A 14,748-nucleotide genomic window follows, 5' to 3' on the forward strand; every position below is an offset into this window, starting at 1 on the left:
CCCACAATCCCCCCCAAAATCAGTGTTATTGTCAAATTGTAGCCATTAAAAATGTAATTTTGAATATCAAGTGCCTGAATTTAAATACAGCCAATTAAAAGTAAAATACAGCTTATATGCCAATGTAATACCTGTACCTATTAAAATGAAATTAATTGCTATAAAAATGTTATTTGAACATTCCAATTTAAAAAATATATATATATATTTGCAAGATTCTAGGCAGGAGGCACGTAAAGTCATGGTTACTGTCCACCACACTTCTAATAAAAGTAAACAGTAATTAAAGGGTTAGCAGAGAATCGGAACACAGTTGGTGGGAGACATTGTTGGGATGTCAAGTATCAGAGGGGTAGCCGTGTTAGTCTGGATCTGTAAAAAGCAATAGAGAGTCCTGTCGCACCTTTAAGACTAACAGATGTATTGGAGCATAAGCTTTCGTGGGTGATTGCCCACTTCTTCACTGAAGTTAGTTAAACAGATGCAAACCTTTGTGTGGCACTTTTATTTTGGTTATAATCTCTTCCAAATCTTCTTAAACTTAACTGGAATAAGCCACTGTTAGTCTGAAATCGAAATGTCCACTCCACCAGCAGCCAAGCTCCCCGCCGCCCCCTCCCCCCTGCGTGCGCTCCCCCCCCTGCACCTCCACCTACCTCCCAGCGCTTCCCGCCACCAAACAGCTGTTTGGCAGCGCTTAGGACTTTCCAGAAGGGAGGGGGAGGAGCAGGGACACAGCATGCTCAGGGGAGGAGGCGGAGAAGAGGCAGGGCCTCATAGAAGGGGTGGAGTGGGGGTGGGGTGGGGGTAACTGAGGGGGGGGGGTTGTATCTGTGTTTGAAAAGGTTTCAGTGATGTGGCCCTCGGGCCAATGTACTCATGTGGCCCTCGTGGTGATTTGAGTTTGAGGTCCCTGACATAGATAATGGACAGAACTCTGCTCATGGCTCATTCATTATAGGCTGAGCTGTAAATGCCTGTGTGGTTAGTACTGATGATGTGAGTAAAGTCACCAAAAGGGTTCATTAGAGGAAGGCGGGCTACATCTGGATTTGTCATTCCCAGCTCAGGGAGACGTACCGTCGCTAGCTCTGACCCAGCTCGCTCACTCCAAATAGAAGTGTAGCTGCCGCGGTGCGAGCAGTGGAACAGGCCAGCCTCCCAAATACACAGATAGGGGTACCCAGGGGCTTGAATTCTGTCCCCTCCCCCCCACCACCACGGCTACCCTGCTGTGTTTAACATGCCGGCTCTCTCAGAGCTGGGAGAGACGTCTCCAGCTGCTGTGTAGACAAACCCACAGACGCTAGATGGAGGAGTGAGAACGTCACTGGAGGAGAAGTAGGCGAGGTGTGACCTGTGTTCCCATCATTAAATCATTTAGTCCCAATCCTTTGGGTGCTTTGTGTGCAAAACTCCTGCCAATGTCCATAGGACACCTGGGCTCAGAGAGCTCCCTGGTCAAATGCCTGGTATGAACCTCCTGTGTTCTTCCTCAAAACAGCAGGGCTGTGAATGTATTGCTGGAATTGATGTAGGCTTGACAGCCCTGGAGAAAGTTTTTGGGGAGCCAATCTGCAATCCCCAGGCCATTCCAATAGGCCTCGTCTTTGACTGACAGAGGCTGCCTCTGTCCCACAAAAATCAGGGCTGAGGCATCCCAACTCGTTACCCACATGAATGATAAGCCTCACATCATTTTCCCTCCCCTCCCCTGCTCAGGTACTCAGGAGGCTTTGCACAATTAGTAAAAAATGTTCAAATCAGGTCTCTCTTTCAGCTGGCGGCAATGGGCCAGATCTCCCGCTGGTGTAAATGGTACAACTCTAATGGCTCTCTGCCCATTTACGCCAGCTCAGGATTGAGCCTGATGAATCTATTTTCAGGCAGGTTTTTCATGGACAGTTCGTAGAGCATCTAATGAGAGGAGTGTAGAGAAAAAGAAACAGAGCTTTGAACTGCTACAGAGCGCTCACTTACTGCTAAAAGCTCTGTAATGAGGGTGGAATGGCTGCAGTTTAGGAGCCAGGAATAGGTTATTTGTGACTCACTCTTCATTTGGCATTAGCACAGGACAGGTGAAGAACTAATGCTGAAAAAACACCACCTTATCATGTTCCCGTCAAATGGTTAATTATTGTTTTAATGGTTAGTTACAGGGGCAGGAAGCAGCCATGCTGCGGAACTGAACATGCCCAACCAGCCTCACCATGGAAGCTTCCAACAGGACCACACCCCACCCTTCCACCTTCATCCTCCTTGGCATCCCGGGGCTGGAGGCAGCGCATGTCTGGTTCTCCATCCCCTTCTGCTCTGTCTACATTCTGTCCCTCCTGGGGAACGGCCTCCTCCTGGCTGTTATCAAGACTGAGCTGAGCCTCCACGAGCCCATGTACCTTTTCCTTTCCATGCTGGCGCTCGCCGACCTGGTCATATCCACCACCACCATGCCCAAAACCCTCTGCATATTCTGGTTCAGGGACCGGGATATTCACATCAACGCTTGCCTGGCTCAGATTTTTTTGGTTCACTCACTTACTACCATGGAGTCCGGGTTCATGCTGGCCATGGCCTTCGATCGCTACGTCGCTATCTGTAACCCTCTGCGACACTCAGCCATCCTCACCAATCGGGCCATAGCCAAGATAGGGCTGGGCGTTGTGATGAGGGGGGCCGTGTTACTGGGCCCTCACCCATTCCTGCTGAAGTGGCTCCCATACTGCAGGACCAATGTCATTTCTCACACCTATTGTGAGTTCATGGTGCTGGTGAAACTGGCCTGTGCGGACACAACGGTTATGAGTGCCTATAGTCTGGCTGTATCATTTCTCGCTGGGGGGTTAGATTTTATCCTCATTGTCCTGTCCTACATCCTGATCCTCCGGGCCGTCTTCAGACTCCCCTCCAAGGAGACGCGGCGCAAGTCCCTCGGCACCTGCAGCTCCCACGTCTGTGTTATGCTGGTTTTTTACACCCCAGCGATCTTCACCTACTTCTCCCACCGCTTCGGCCATGTGGCTCCCCACATTCACATCCTCATCGCCAACATTTACCTGCTTTTCCCTCCCATGATGAATCCCATCATCTACGGGGTGAGAACCCCGGGGATCCGACAGAGGGCGCTCCACATCTTGGGCATCAAATCAGCCTGAAGGCTCATGGGACGGGTCAGCGGCTGGGGTCAGACGGCTCAGTCACCCCTGGCCGTAGAAACACACCTCAGCCTTGCTGAGCAGCAGGGCTAATAAACCCGCTTGTCTGGGTCTTCAGCACAACATGGCTTCGACTTTCACTGCTCTAGAGCATTGTCCTCACTTGCTGTTTATATGGGCCCAGCCAAGATCAGGGCCCCATCGTGCAAGGTGAAATAGAGCCAGACACCGCCCCTGCCCCATGGGCTTCAATCCCAACAGACAAGATGGATCAACTGTGGGCTAGGCAGGGTTGTGGTCACCCCACATCACAGGTGGGGAATGAGGCTGAGAGAGCCCGAGAACTTGCCCAACATAAGACAGGGAGCCTAAGAGAAAGCCAGCAATTGCCCCCGATCACCAGTCAAGCTCTCCTGATTGGAGGTGAGGAGAAATGGTCCCCTGGGGGCAGGTTACCCCCAGCTGCCCCATGCTGGGGGTCTTGCACCTTCCTTTAAAGCACCTGATTTGGTCACTGCCTGACAGAGGTGATTGAGCCAGTTAACACAGATCTGAGCTCTGGTCCAGAGCCTCAACCTCAAGACCTGGCTCCCAATCTAACACACGGCAAATTCATGCCCAACCGACTGCCTCTCTCCCCGCCATGTGCCCTCTCATGTCCAGCTGGCAGCCTCTCCCACCTGCCATGCACACTATCATGCCCAGCCGGCTGCCCCTTTATCCCCTGCTGCACCCCCTCTCACAACCAGCCAGGCACCTCTCCCCCCTCCACGCACCCTCTCACACCCATCTGGGTGCCTCTCTCCCCACTCAGAATCTTCCCCAGGTTCCCGGGCCAGAAGGAGCTTCACTGACTATCTCATATGATCTCCTGCCTGGCACAGGCCCAAGGTCTTCACCACTGTGGTTTCAGCAGTAAGTCCATATCTTATGGTTCAGTACAAGGATGTACTTTTCAAAAGACATCCAGTCTCGATTTCACAACACTGAGTGATGGTTGGTGAGAGAGACAAGCTTTCAGGCTTCTACAGCTCTCTCACCAACAGAAATTGGTCCAATACAAAATATTACCTCACCCAGGTCATCTTTCTAATGTCCTGGGACTGACGCGGTTACAACACTGCATGGAACATAAATTCCAAGCATTTAAGTATACATAGTGTTAAACATTAATAGCAGTTATAGAGCCCAAATAAGGGGAATAGGGGTGGGGAGCCCAGAAGGGGCTACCTTCCTATACAGTCACTCTCAGGGGAGGTGCAGCTCACCCCTTTTCCCTGGCCACATCTGCAGCATTTTTCTCCTGTCTCTGCTGGGTTCAGATTTTCGAAATCCAGTGCAAACTGTACAAATGTAACCGCTGTCCATGTAACTAGAGCAGCCAGAAATGGTGTGATGGTGCCCCCCATAAGGCTTTATGGAAATATGCTTATGAATGTATATATGACATAAACTAAATATGTTTTATGCCACATATGCCATGTAACATATCTATGTAAAAGCTATGATCTACTGAATATATCCATCCTATTTGTATGCATGTGTCATTGTTGTATTCGGAGTTATGAATATTGGCTGTGTAGTTGTCTGATTTTAAATAACCTTAGTAAGGCATTTGGTCAGCTTCTTGAGAGAAAGGAATGTGCAAGTTAAATGCCCAATCAAGAAGCACTTAACGGACAATGGATCTTGAAGACGCCAATCCACATTTGAGCTTTCCTAGGAATGTAGCTTGGCTGGTAAGAAACTCAGTCATACATGGGCATGGGACTTGCCCATGTGACTCCAAAACTCCATTTTGTAGCTGGATTCTACACAGGGGGACGGAGGGGTATCTACCCACAGGAGAAAGTCTATGTAAACCCCTGAGAGACCCCTTCATTTTGTCTTCAGCTGGCTAAAGAGAGAGCCTCTCCACCCACAAGGATACCTGAAAGAAACTGGAACACAGGACACTAACTGCAGGGGGTGTGAGTGATTGCTGGACCCAGACTAGAAGGAGACTAGTCTGTAAAAGGAAGCTTACTTGGTGGGGATTTTGTCTATGTTCAGTTTTATTACCGTACTAGACTTACACTTGCGTGTTTTATTTTATATTGCTTGGTAATTCACTTTGTTCTGTCTGCTATTACTTGGAACCACTTAAATCCTACTTTCTGTATTGAATAAAATCACTTTTTACTCATTAATTAACCCAGATTATGTATGAATACCCTGGGGGGGGGGGTGAGGGAAACAGTTGTGCATAGCTCTCTATCAGTGTTATAGAGGGTGAACAATTTATGAATTTACCCTGTACACACTTTATACAGGATAAAACAGATTTATTTGGGGTTTGGAACACATTGGGAGTTGAGCATCTGAGTGTTAAAGACAGGGACACTTCTGTAAGCTGCTTTCAGTTAAGTCTGCAGCTTTGGGGCAAGTAATTCAGACCCTGGGTTTGTGTTGGAGCAGACGGGCATGTCTGGCTCAGCAAGATGGGGTGCTGAAGTCCCAAGCTGGCAGGAAAGGCACGGGCAGAAGTAGTCTTGGCACATCAGTTGGCAGCTCCCAAGGGGGTTTCTATGATCCAACCCGTCACAGTGGCGTAGTCAAGCAGGGTCTGTGCACGGCTGATTGCTTTGACATACTGGTAATGATTCCAAGTGCGTTTTAAGTGTGGTGGCTGGAGAACAGACAAAGTGGTTACTGGTTTATTATTTTCTGTTTGCTTATTTCGGGTAAGGGAACTAGGGACAGAAAAGGAAGCAAAATAAGTCAGAGTGAAGATCAGAACAAGCTAGAACTGCACACATTGAAAATTGCCCAAAAAGTCTGAACACTGGGCACTGGGAATGTCTCTATTAACTAACAATCCCCTGAGCTGAGGCATCCCAGTTTCAGTGAACTGCAGAGGGGGTGTGGCCCAGCGCAAGAAAGCAGGAAAATGACTACCAGTGAAGCAGCTACTAAACTAGAGCTGGCCAGACTGGAAGGAAAAGAGAAAGAACATGAACATAAGAGAATGATGGAATTAAGACAATTAGAAATGAATGCAGAGGAGGCTGCCCACAAAAGAGCTGTGGAGGCAGAAACAGACAGGGAGGAAGCTGCCCACCAGAGAGCTACGGAGGCCTGGAAGCATGAACTGGCTGTTATGGAGTTGAAGAGACAAAACCCTTCAGCTGCTGGCTCCACTTCCCCAAAAATCCACAAATGGGAGCGACTATGTCCACAATATTATGAATCCAGTGATATTTCTGAATATTTCATCACCTTTGAGAGACTGTGCACCCTCCATGCGATCCCTGATGATCAAAAGGTGTCCACATTGATAGCAAAATATTCAACTTATGATGCTTTCAACTATGCTAAATTTAAGGAACTGGTTTTGAAACAGTTTCAGGTTACACCTGAAACATGCAGGGTTAAGTACAGGAGTCTTAAGAGGGGATCTGGATTGAGTAATGTGGCTTATGTAAATGTAATGAGAGATCTGGTAGATAAGAGGCTGAGGGGGGAAGGCATTACAAGCATTGAAGGAATGTGTGATTTGGTTACTCAGGAACAGTTCCTGAATATGTGCACTGATGATATAAAACTGTATTTGTGGGACAAAAAGGAAATTGCAGTGGGTGAATTAGCTGGGTATGCAGATTCTTATGGGCAAGCCCAAGGAGGCTGGGCAGTCACCTCCCCATTCCCCTGGTACTCATCTCAAATTTCCTGTGCAAGCAGAGGAGCCCAAGAGGTGCTATCATTGTAAGTCCACTGAGCACCTGAGGAATAAGTGTCCCTGGCTGAGTGGAAGCAGTCAACAAGTAACACATGAAGCTGCTGCTTCTCAGAGCCCCACTGCTGACGCTTTCCACGCAGGATTTGTAAAGCTTGCTTCTACGGAACCAAGCAATGAGCATATGCATGTTGTTAAACTGAATGGTGAATTACTCGTTGGATTAATAGATACAGGTGCTGAGATTTCTGTGGTCAGGAGGGACCTGATCCAGGAGCAGGATTTGTTGCCAGGTAAGATGGCAGAATTAGAGCTGGTAGGGGGTTACAAAGTCCTTTAGCTAAAGTGCACATGCAAACTAAGGATTTGCGGGCTGAACTGACTGTTGCAACGATGGCACACAATATTGCACTGTTTCTACTGGGGAATGATTTCTTTAATGTGGCAGAATCTGTCCCTGGGTTGGTTAGCAGTGAGCAGGAATCTTGTGCTAAAAGCCCCGGGATGCGTGTGTGTGAAGTCACATGGACTGCTGGGGAAATAGGAGGGTGTCTCTTAGATTCTTCTGTAGCAGTGAAAAATGTAGCTCCGGGGGCAGGGATGATTGTAGCCAGTTCCTCCAGCCCCGGGGCTCAAGGCAAGTTCCAGAGGGAGGGGCTGGACGAAGCCAGCTCCTGTCCCGTAATCATATCCACGGGTGAAGGGAATGTTCCACCTTGTAGCAAGGGGGCCACCCCAGCTTCTGACTGCCAGGACGTTGCAGGTCAACAGGGGATAGGGCCTGCCCTGGGGTGCACAGAGGCGTGTGTCTCGAAGGTGGAATTTGGGGTCCTGGTGACTGTTACGGCAGGATCAGACCCCAAGGACGCTGTAGCTGGAAGCAAGCCCAACCTTAGTGAAAAGGGAGGAATTTTGCTGGCCAGGGAAGTGTCTGTCATAGCTGGTAGTTGTGAAGCCACATCTGGACGAAGGTCACCTTCCCTTTTGGGGGACACAGGAGGGTCTGGCCCAGAGGGAAGTCCAGAGAGGGAAGCCCATATCGAAGGGGGTACCGGAGAGTCCTCCCACCTTTTGCTGGGAGGATCAGTTGGCAGTTCCCAGGGGGGGTTCTGTGATAGCCTCTAAGGATAGAACCAGAAACAATGGGTTTAAACTGCAGCAAGGGAGGTCTAGGTTGGACATTAGGAAAAAGTTCCTAAGTGTCAGGGTGGTTAAACACTGGAACAAATTGCCTAGGGAGGTTGTGGAATCTCCATCTCTGGAGATATTTAAGAGTAGGTTAGATAAATGTCTATCAGGGATGGTCTAGACAGTATTTGGTCCTGCCATGCGGGCAGGGGACTGGACTCGATGACCTCTCGAGGTCCCTTCCAGTCCTATAATCTATGAATCCAACCCGTCACAGAGGGTTCCCATCATCCTGGCCTGACCCCGTCCCATCCCATGCTCTTGGGTGAGCGTCTAGACCCAGGTCCAGCTTTCAGTTTTCTAACAATGTTTGCAATTCCCTAGTTCCCTTCTGTCTAGCCCTTGTGTCATACAGAGCAGAAACTTCTTTCCCGATGTGACGTTATTGATATAATCTGGGACCATATAGATCATTGTTGCAACCGAGGTCCTGTAGTGGCACGCAAATCTTGTATAAAGGGGGTCAAATGGGGTGTCTAAGACAAGATTATGGTTTACTGGTTATGATTATGCTGTCTATATGTGTGTATTACTTTTGTAGTTGAAGTTATGAATATTGGCTCTATACTGTCTGTATTTCAAACTTATGCTATGCTGCTGGGTGACATCCCAGACAAACTGGTGTTAGCTCTGCCGAGCCTGCTTGATGGCCCATTAAGGACCATCAGCTATACAATGGACCCATTGAGAGAAGGCAAATATGCCTTGAGACTGAGCAAAGTATGCAGGGACTGGCCCATGTGACTCCAGACTCCATTTTGCTGTAATTTTCCACAGTAAGAACAAAGAGGTGTTCTTCCACCTGGAAAAGACTATATAAGGCTGATGCCTCATCTCCATCTTGTCTTCAATCCTGCTTCATACCTCTGGAGGAACTTTGCTACAAGCTGAAGCTTTGAACAAAGGACTGAGGACCCATCCCAGCGGGGGAGGTATTCCAGAGACTTGATTTGACCCTGCAGTTTATTCCATCGCTGCTGCAAGCCTGAACCAAGAACTTTGCCATTACTGTAAGTAATTGATTCCACTTAACCAATTCTAACTCTCATCTCTATCTTTTTCCTTTTATGAATAAACCTTTAGATTTTAGATTCTGAAGGATTGGCAACAGCGTGATTTGTGGGTAAGATCTGATTTGTATATTGACCTGGGTCTGGGGCTTGGTCCTTTGGGATCAGGAGAACCTTTTTCTTTTACTGGGGTATTGGTTTTCATAACCATTTGTCCCCATAACGAATGGCACTGGTGGTAATACTGGGAAACTGGAGTGTCTAAGGAGATTGCTTGCGAGTCTTGCGGTTAGCCAGTGGGGTGAGACCGAAGTCCTCTTAGTCTGGCTGGTTTGGTTTGCCTTAGAGGTGGAAAAAACCCCAGCCTTGGGCTGTAACTGCCCTATTTGAGCAATTTGTCCTGAGTTGGCACTCTCAGTTGGGTTCCGCCAGAACCGCAGTGTCACAGTGGCGTAGTCGTGCTTGGATCCACAGAACCAGGTCAATTAAGCTTTGGGTCAAAACCCCACATTATCCAAATTTGAATTTTGGGATTGAGAGTTTGGTTGGTTAAAGAGCAGTTGCAATGGGTGAGCAAAGAGCATATGAGGGCCTTGACAAAAAAGCCCTGAAAGATTTGTGTTCAGAAAAGGGGATAAGCTTTAGAAAGAAAGCTACAAATCAAGAACTGAGAGATCTGTTAATGGCCAGTGATCGGAAGGCAGAAGCAATTGAAAAGCAAAAGGCAGCAAGTGAACTGCAACTTGAGCATGAACAAAGACTGGCAGAAATTCGATTGCAGGAACTAGAAGCTGAGGCAAAAGTGCAAAGATTTCAGCTCCAAGTCAAAAAAGCAAGGGAAGAAAAGCAGAAATTGTATCCTCTTGAAAGTCCAGTTTATAACAATGTTGGTATGTTGTATAACTCTGAGCAGTTGTCTGGGTGTAACCAAATGTACCCCAATTCTGCCACCTTTTATGTAAATGCTTTTACTGTGTGTTCAGTAAAGAGTGGCTCCATAACTTGTGCCAATGCTCTGTATGGGAGTGGTAATGAAAAATTCACAGAGAATGTAAAAGTCAATGGTAAAAGCTGTGTAGGGCAAATTATGGCTTCTAACATCACTCTTGTTAAAGCAGATCTTGTCAAAGAGGAAGATTATTTACCAAATCAGAGTGTGAATGTTGTAGTCCTCTATGAGTTTACTGTCTGTGTGCCTTTAGCCAGAATCCACCTTGAATGGAATGGTGCTAAGCATGAAGTTATAGCTGGGGTAAGGAAGTTATTGCCTAAGGATCTTTTGATTGGGGAAAATGTTAAAGCTTTGTTCAGTCCAGGTGGTCAGTCACAGGACAGGAATGATCTTAAACCTGTGTCCATTGTGGCCAATGATTTGCCTGGGGAGGGTTGCTCCAAAGGTTTGTCTGAGAGGAGCTATTTGTCTGTAAATGAAGTTTCTGAATGTCGGTCTAGTGTCTCAGAAGTGAATCTGGAGTTAAATCAAGAGCAGCAAAATCTTATTGGGCAGGAAAATGTTTCTCTGGAGCAGACTAAAGTGGATGGTCAGGTGGAAGCCCTAACTGAGGAAGGAAAGGGTGGATTTTTGATGGGTGATGCATTGGTGGCTAGTACAGCTTGTAAAAGTGAATCTGAAAAGGGTAACTGTGATTTGCTGGCAGTGGCTCAGTGTAGTAAGAAGAGCAGTTTGTCGGTTGGGAGTGGCAAGGTGCCTGGTAAGGAAGCTGCCCCACTTTCCCAGTCTTTGTCTGTAATCAGCCCTGTGTGCTGGGACAAAGGAGAGGAAAGCAGGAAAAGTTTGGAGGAGCCTGGGCAGCCTTGTGAGCTGATGGCTTTGTCTAGTCAGCAGTTTGGGAAGGCCGGGAGAGTGGAAGATGAATGTCCCTATACCTTACCTGTTACCTGTGTGGAGAATAGTGACAGTGAAGGAAATGTGCCTGTATCTGTCAGGGGTATTGACTTGCCTATGGAGGGAGCTACCTCAGTCTCCAAGCAGTTGTCTGTGAACAGCCCTGTGTGCTGGGACAAGGGAAATGAAATCCCGAGCTGTGTGTCTGGTAAAAAAGAAGGTGTCTCCAGCTCGTCTTTGTCTGTGGAGCAGACAGAAGGTGCCTTTCAGCCTGTGATGGTTGAGAATAGTGCAGTTATCTCAGAATTGGTTCTGAATTCAACTAAAGCCCAGGAAGGGAATGGTCCTAAGTCTGTGTCTGCTGGGGAGAATGGCACTGTAACTAAGTTGCATCCAGTTAGTGTCTTAGCAAAATCCCAGAGAACAGACAATTCTGGTGCTTATATTTTGCCTATTGCTAGTGTGTGGTTGGTAAAGGGTGTAGCAACTCTGTCTAATCCGGGTAATACCCTAGCCAGGGCACAAGGAGAGCATGAAGGTGATTTGGTTGTGTTATCTACTGATGGTGTGGAAACTTGTAGCAAGAAGGAAAGGATTCCTGAACTTGTGTGTGGCAAAGGGAAGGGAAATGTTTCTAACCTTGTATCTAGGAAGTCTATGGGTTCACCTGAAAGGGGATTGTGTAGAAATCTGCCTGATGGGCCAAAGGTGATCCTGGATGTAAGTAAGACCCAGAAAAAGTCTGTTGTTGCTCAGGAAAGTGTGCCTTTAGAGCAAGCCCTAGGTGAAGAGGGTAAGGGCAGAATTTCTGTGAGGGGTGATTTGCTGCTTAAAAAAGCTCCTGGGGAAAGGAATCCTCATGGTAATCTGTGCAAGCAGTTCCCTGCAACTGAAGGGTGTGAGAGTGATTTAATCAAGGAAGTTTCAGTTCGTAACAGCCAGAAATTTTCTGTTGTGAATGGATCCACTGACTTTCCTTTAGAAAGATCCAGCGTGGGTAGCTTTGAGAAGGTCTCAGATGGAGTAAGAGCTGTTAAGAAAGTTGAGCAACCCTATAACCGAGTAGCTATGTGTGGCCAGCTTGTTGGGAAGACAATGGTGTTGGAACAGGACTGTCTCCATTCTAATTCTTTAAGTGAGCAGTCTGTGTTTCAGGGTCTCAGGACAGATTTGGTTACTGGTGTTTCAAAGCAGAACAGTTTTATGGCTAAATGCTTGAGGATGCAGGGGAGAGCAAGCAAACTCTCATCCTCAGGCTCTTGGGATTTGTGTGGTATCTCTTTAAGACAGAGTCCAGCCTTGGAAATGATAGCAGTTAAGGATATGAAAACTGGTGGACTGGCTCCTGTCTGTGATAAGGCAAATTACTTGCCTGGCCGGGAGGGGAAGGACTTGCTAATAGCTGTTAGCACAGAGAGCCCACCCCATCAGCCAGTGAATTCTGTTAAGCAAGAGAAATCAGGGTTTGATCCTGCAGGACAAGGAGGAAAGAGAACTGAATTTTGCAAAGGGAAGCAACAGGTTAACCCTAAAATGCCCAAACCCCAATGGTATTGAGCCAAAGGTGTGGCATGACAACCATGATTGTAGATGGACACTTGCAATGGATTTGTTGTTAATGCTAATGGTGATTTTGTAACTAATGTGTTGCTATTATCAAGAACTGTAAGAATGTACAATGTTCCTAATCTGTTGGAAAATCCCTTGAACATGTTAAAAGGAATACATGAGAACACATTTTATGTTAAGGCCTTGTTATACTGATGTTTCACAGTTGATGCCTGTAAACAGTATTGGAACTTTTCACAGGAGAAAAGACATTCCAGACGTAATGTGCTGTATGAAAAGGGAAACTGAGGCACACTACCATATTGCTTTCACGGCTAAATGCCAAGATTCCTGTACTATGAACATCATTAATATCTACTATTGATTTAATGTTAATTGGGTTCCAAACATTTGCCAGAGCTTGTATGGATAAAGTAGCTGTTTTCTTTAGCTCTTGGCAAGATCACATGAGACATACAGGAACCATGCTGCAAGAGCAGATCCAATCCACTATTGTTCTAACCAAGTTTTACCTTGAGTTTGTAAAGAGGTTCAATCATGTTGTTGAACACAATTTTGATAAACCATTTCTGTTATACTCTGATATGGCTTCTAACCCCAATACTAGCTGCAGTGAGACAAACCCAAGGATGGGGAGCTCTTGGGATGCAGTCAGGGATGCTTGTGTCATCCCTTTCTGCATCAATTTTGCGTTGGGGGTGTGACGTTATTGATATAATCTGGGACCATATAGATCATTGTTGCAACCGAGGTCCTGTAGTGGCACGCAAATCTTGTATAAAGGGGGTCAAATGGGGTGTCTAAGACAAGATTATGGTTTATGGTTATGATTATGCTGTCTATATGTGTGTATTACTTTTGTAGTTGAAGTTATGAATATTGGCTCTATACTGTCTGTATTTCAAACTTATGCTATGCTGCTGGGTGACATCCCAGACAAACTGGTGTTAGCTCTGCCGAGCCTGCTTGATGGCCCATTAAGGACCATCAACTATACAATGGACCCATTGAGAGAAGGCAAATATGCCTTGAGACTGAGCAAAGTATGCAGGGACTGGCCCATGTGACTCCAGACTCCATTTTGCTGTAATTTTCCACAGTAAGAACAAAGAGGTGTTCTTACACCTGGAAAAGACTATATAAGGCTGATGCCTCATCTCCATCTTGTCTTCAATCCTGCTTCATACCTCTGGAGGAACTTTGCTACAAGCTGAAGCTTTGAACAAAGGACTGAGGACCCATCCCAGCGGGGGAGGTATTCCAGAGACTTGATTTGAACCTGCAGTTCATTCCATCGCTGCTGCAAGCCTGAACCAAGAACTTTGCCATTACTGTATGTAATTGATTCCATTTAACCAATTCTAACTCTCATCTCTATCTTTTTCCTTTTATGAATAAACCTTTAGATTTTAGATTCTGAAGGATTGGCAACAGCATGATTTGTGGGTAAGATCTGATTTGTATATTGACCTGGGTCTGGGGCTTGGTCCTTTGGGATCAGGAGAACCTTTTTCTTTTACTGGGGTATTGGTTTTCATAACCATTTGTCCCCATAACGAGTGGCACTGGTGGTAATACTGGGAAACTGGAGTGTCTAAGGAGATTGCTTGCGAGACTTGCGGTTAGCCAGTGGGGTGAGACCGAAGTCCTCTTAGTCTGGCTGGTTTGGTTTGCCTTAGAGGTGGAAAAAACCCCAGCCTTGGGCTGTAACTGCCCTATTTGAGCAATTTGTCCTGAGTTGGCACTCTCAATTGGGTTCCGCCAGAACCGCAGTGTCACACCCTAGTTCCCTTCTGTCTAACCCTTGTGTCATACAGAGCAGAAACTTCTTTCCCGAGTGCTCAGTCACTTCTGTAGTCCGGGAGTCCTCTTTCAGGGGCAGGCTTTTTAATAACCTGTTATGCTGGCCCTTAAATGCAGACTGCGAGCTGGCATGCCCTATGCCAGGCTGGCATTGCTGTAAATGCCCCGGTCCCTGAACCAGAAAATGCAGAGAGTTTTGGGCAGGGTGGTGGTGGAGATGACCAGGTCGGCGAGTGCCAGCATGGAAAGGAAAAGGAACATGGGCTCGTGGAGGCTCGGCTTGGTCTTGATAACAAGCAGGAGGAGGCCGTTCCCCAGGAGGGACAGAATGTAGATGAAGCAGAAGGGGATGGAGATCCAGACATGCGCTGCCTCCAACCCGGGATGCTGAGACGGATGAAGGTGCAGGTGTGGGACGTGGTCCAGTTGAAAGCTGCCATGGTGGGACTGGTTGGGTGCATTCAG

General features: G+C 47.1%; 1 protein-coding gene across 1 annotated transcript; it reads left to right on the forward strand.

Annotated features, from left to right (window-relative positions):
* The first annotated feature begins 2,210 nt into the window (after positions 1 to 2,210).
* Positions 2,211 to 3,152, forward strand: LOC128833227 (olfactory receptor 52K2-like). The gene has a single exon (XM_054021239.1). The coding sequence runs from the start codon at positions 2,211 to 2,213 to the stop codon at positions 3,150 to 3,152; it is 942 nt and encodes a 313-aa protein (XP_053877214.1).
* The last annotated feature ends 11,596 nt before the right edge of the window (positions 3,153 to 14,748 follow it).

Source organism: Malaclemys terrapin, chromosome 1 (genome assembly GCF_027887155.1).
Source record: "Malaclemys terrapin pileata isolate rMalTer1 chromosome 1, rMalTer1.hap1, whole genome shotgun sequence".
NCBI classification, from domain to species: domain Eukaryota; kingdom Metazoa; phylum Chordata; order Testudines; family Emydidae; genus Malaclemys; species Malaclemys terrapin.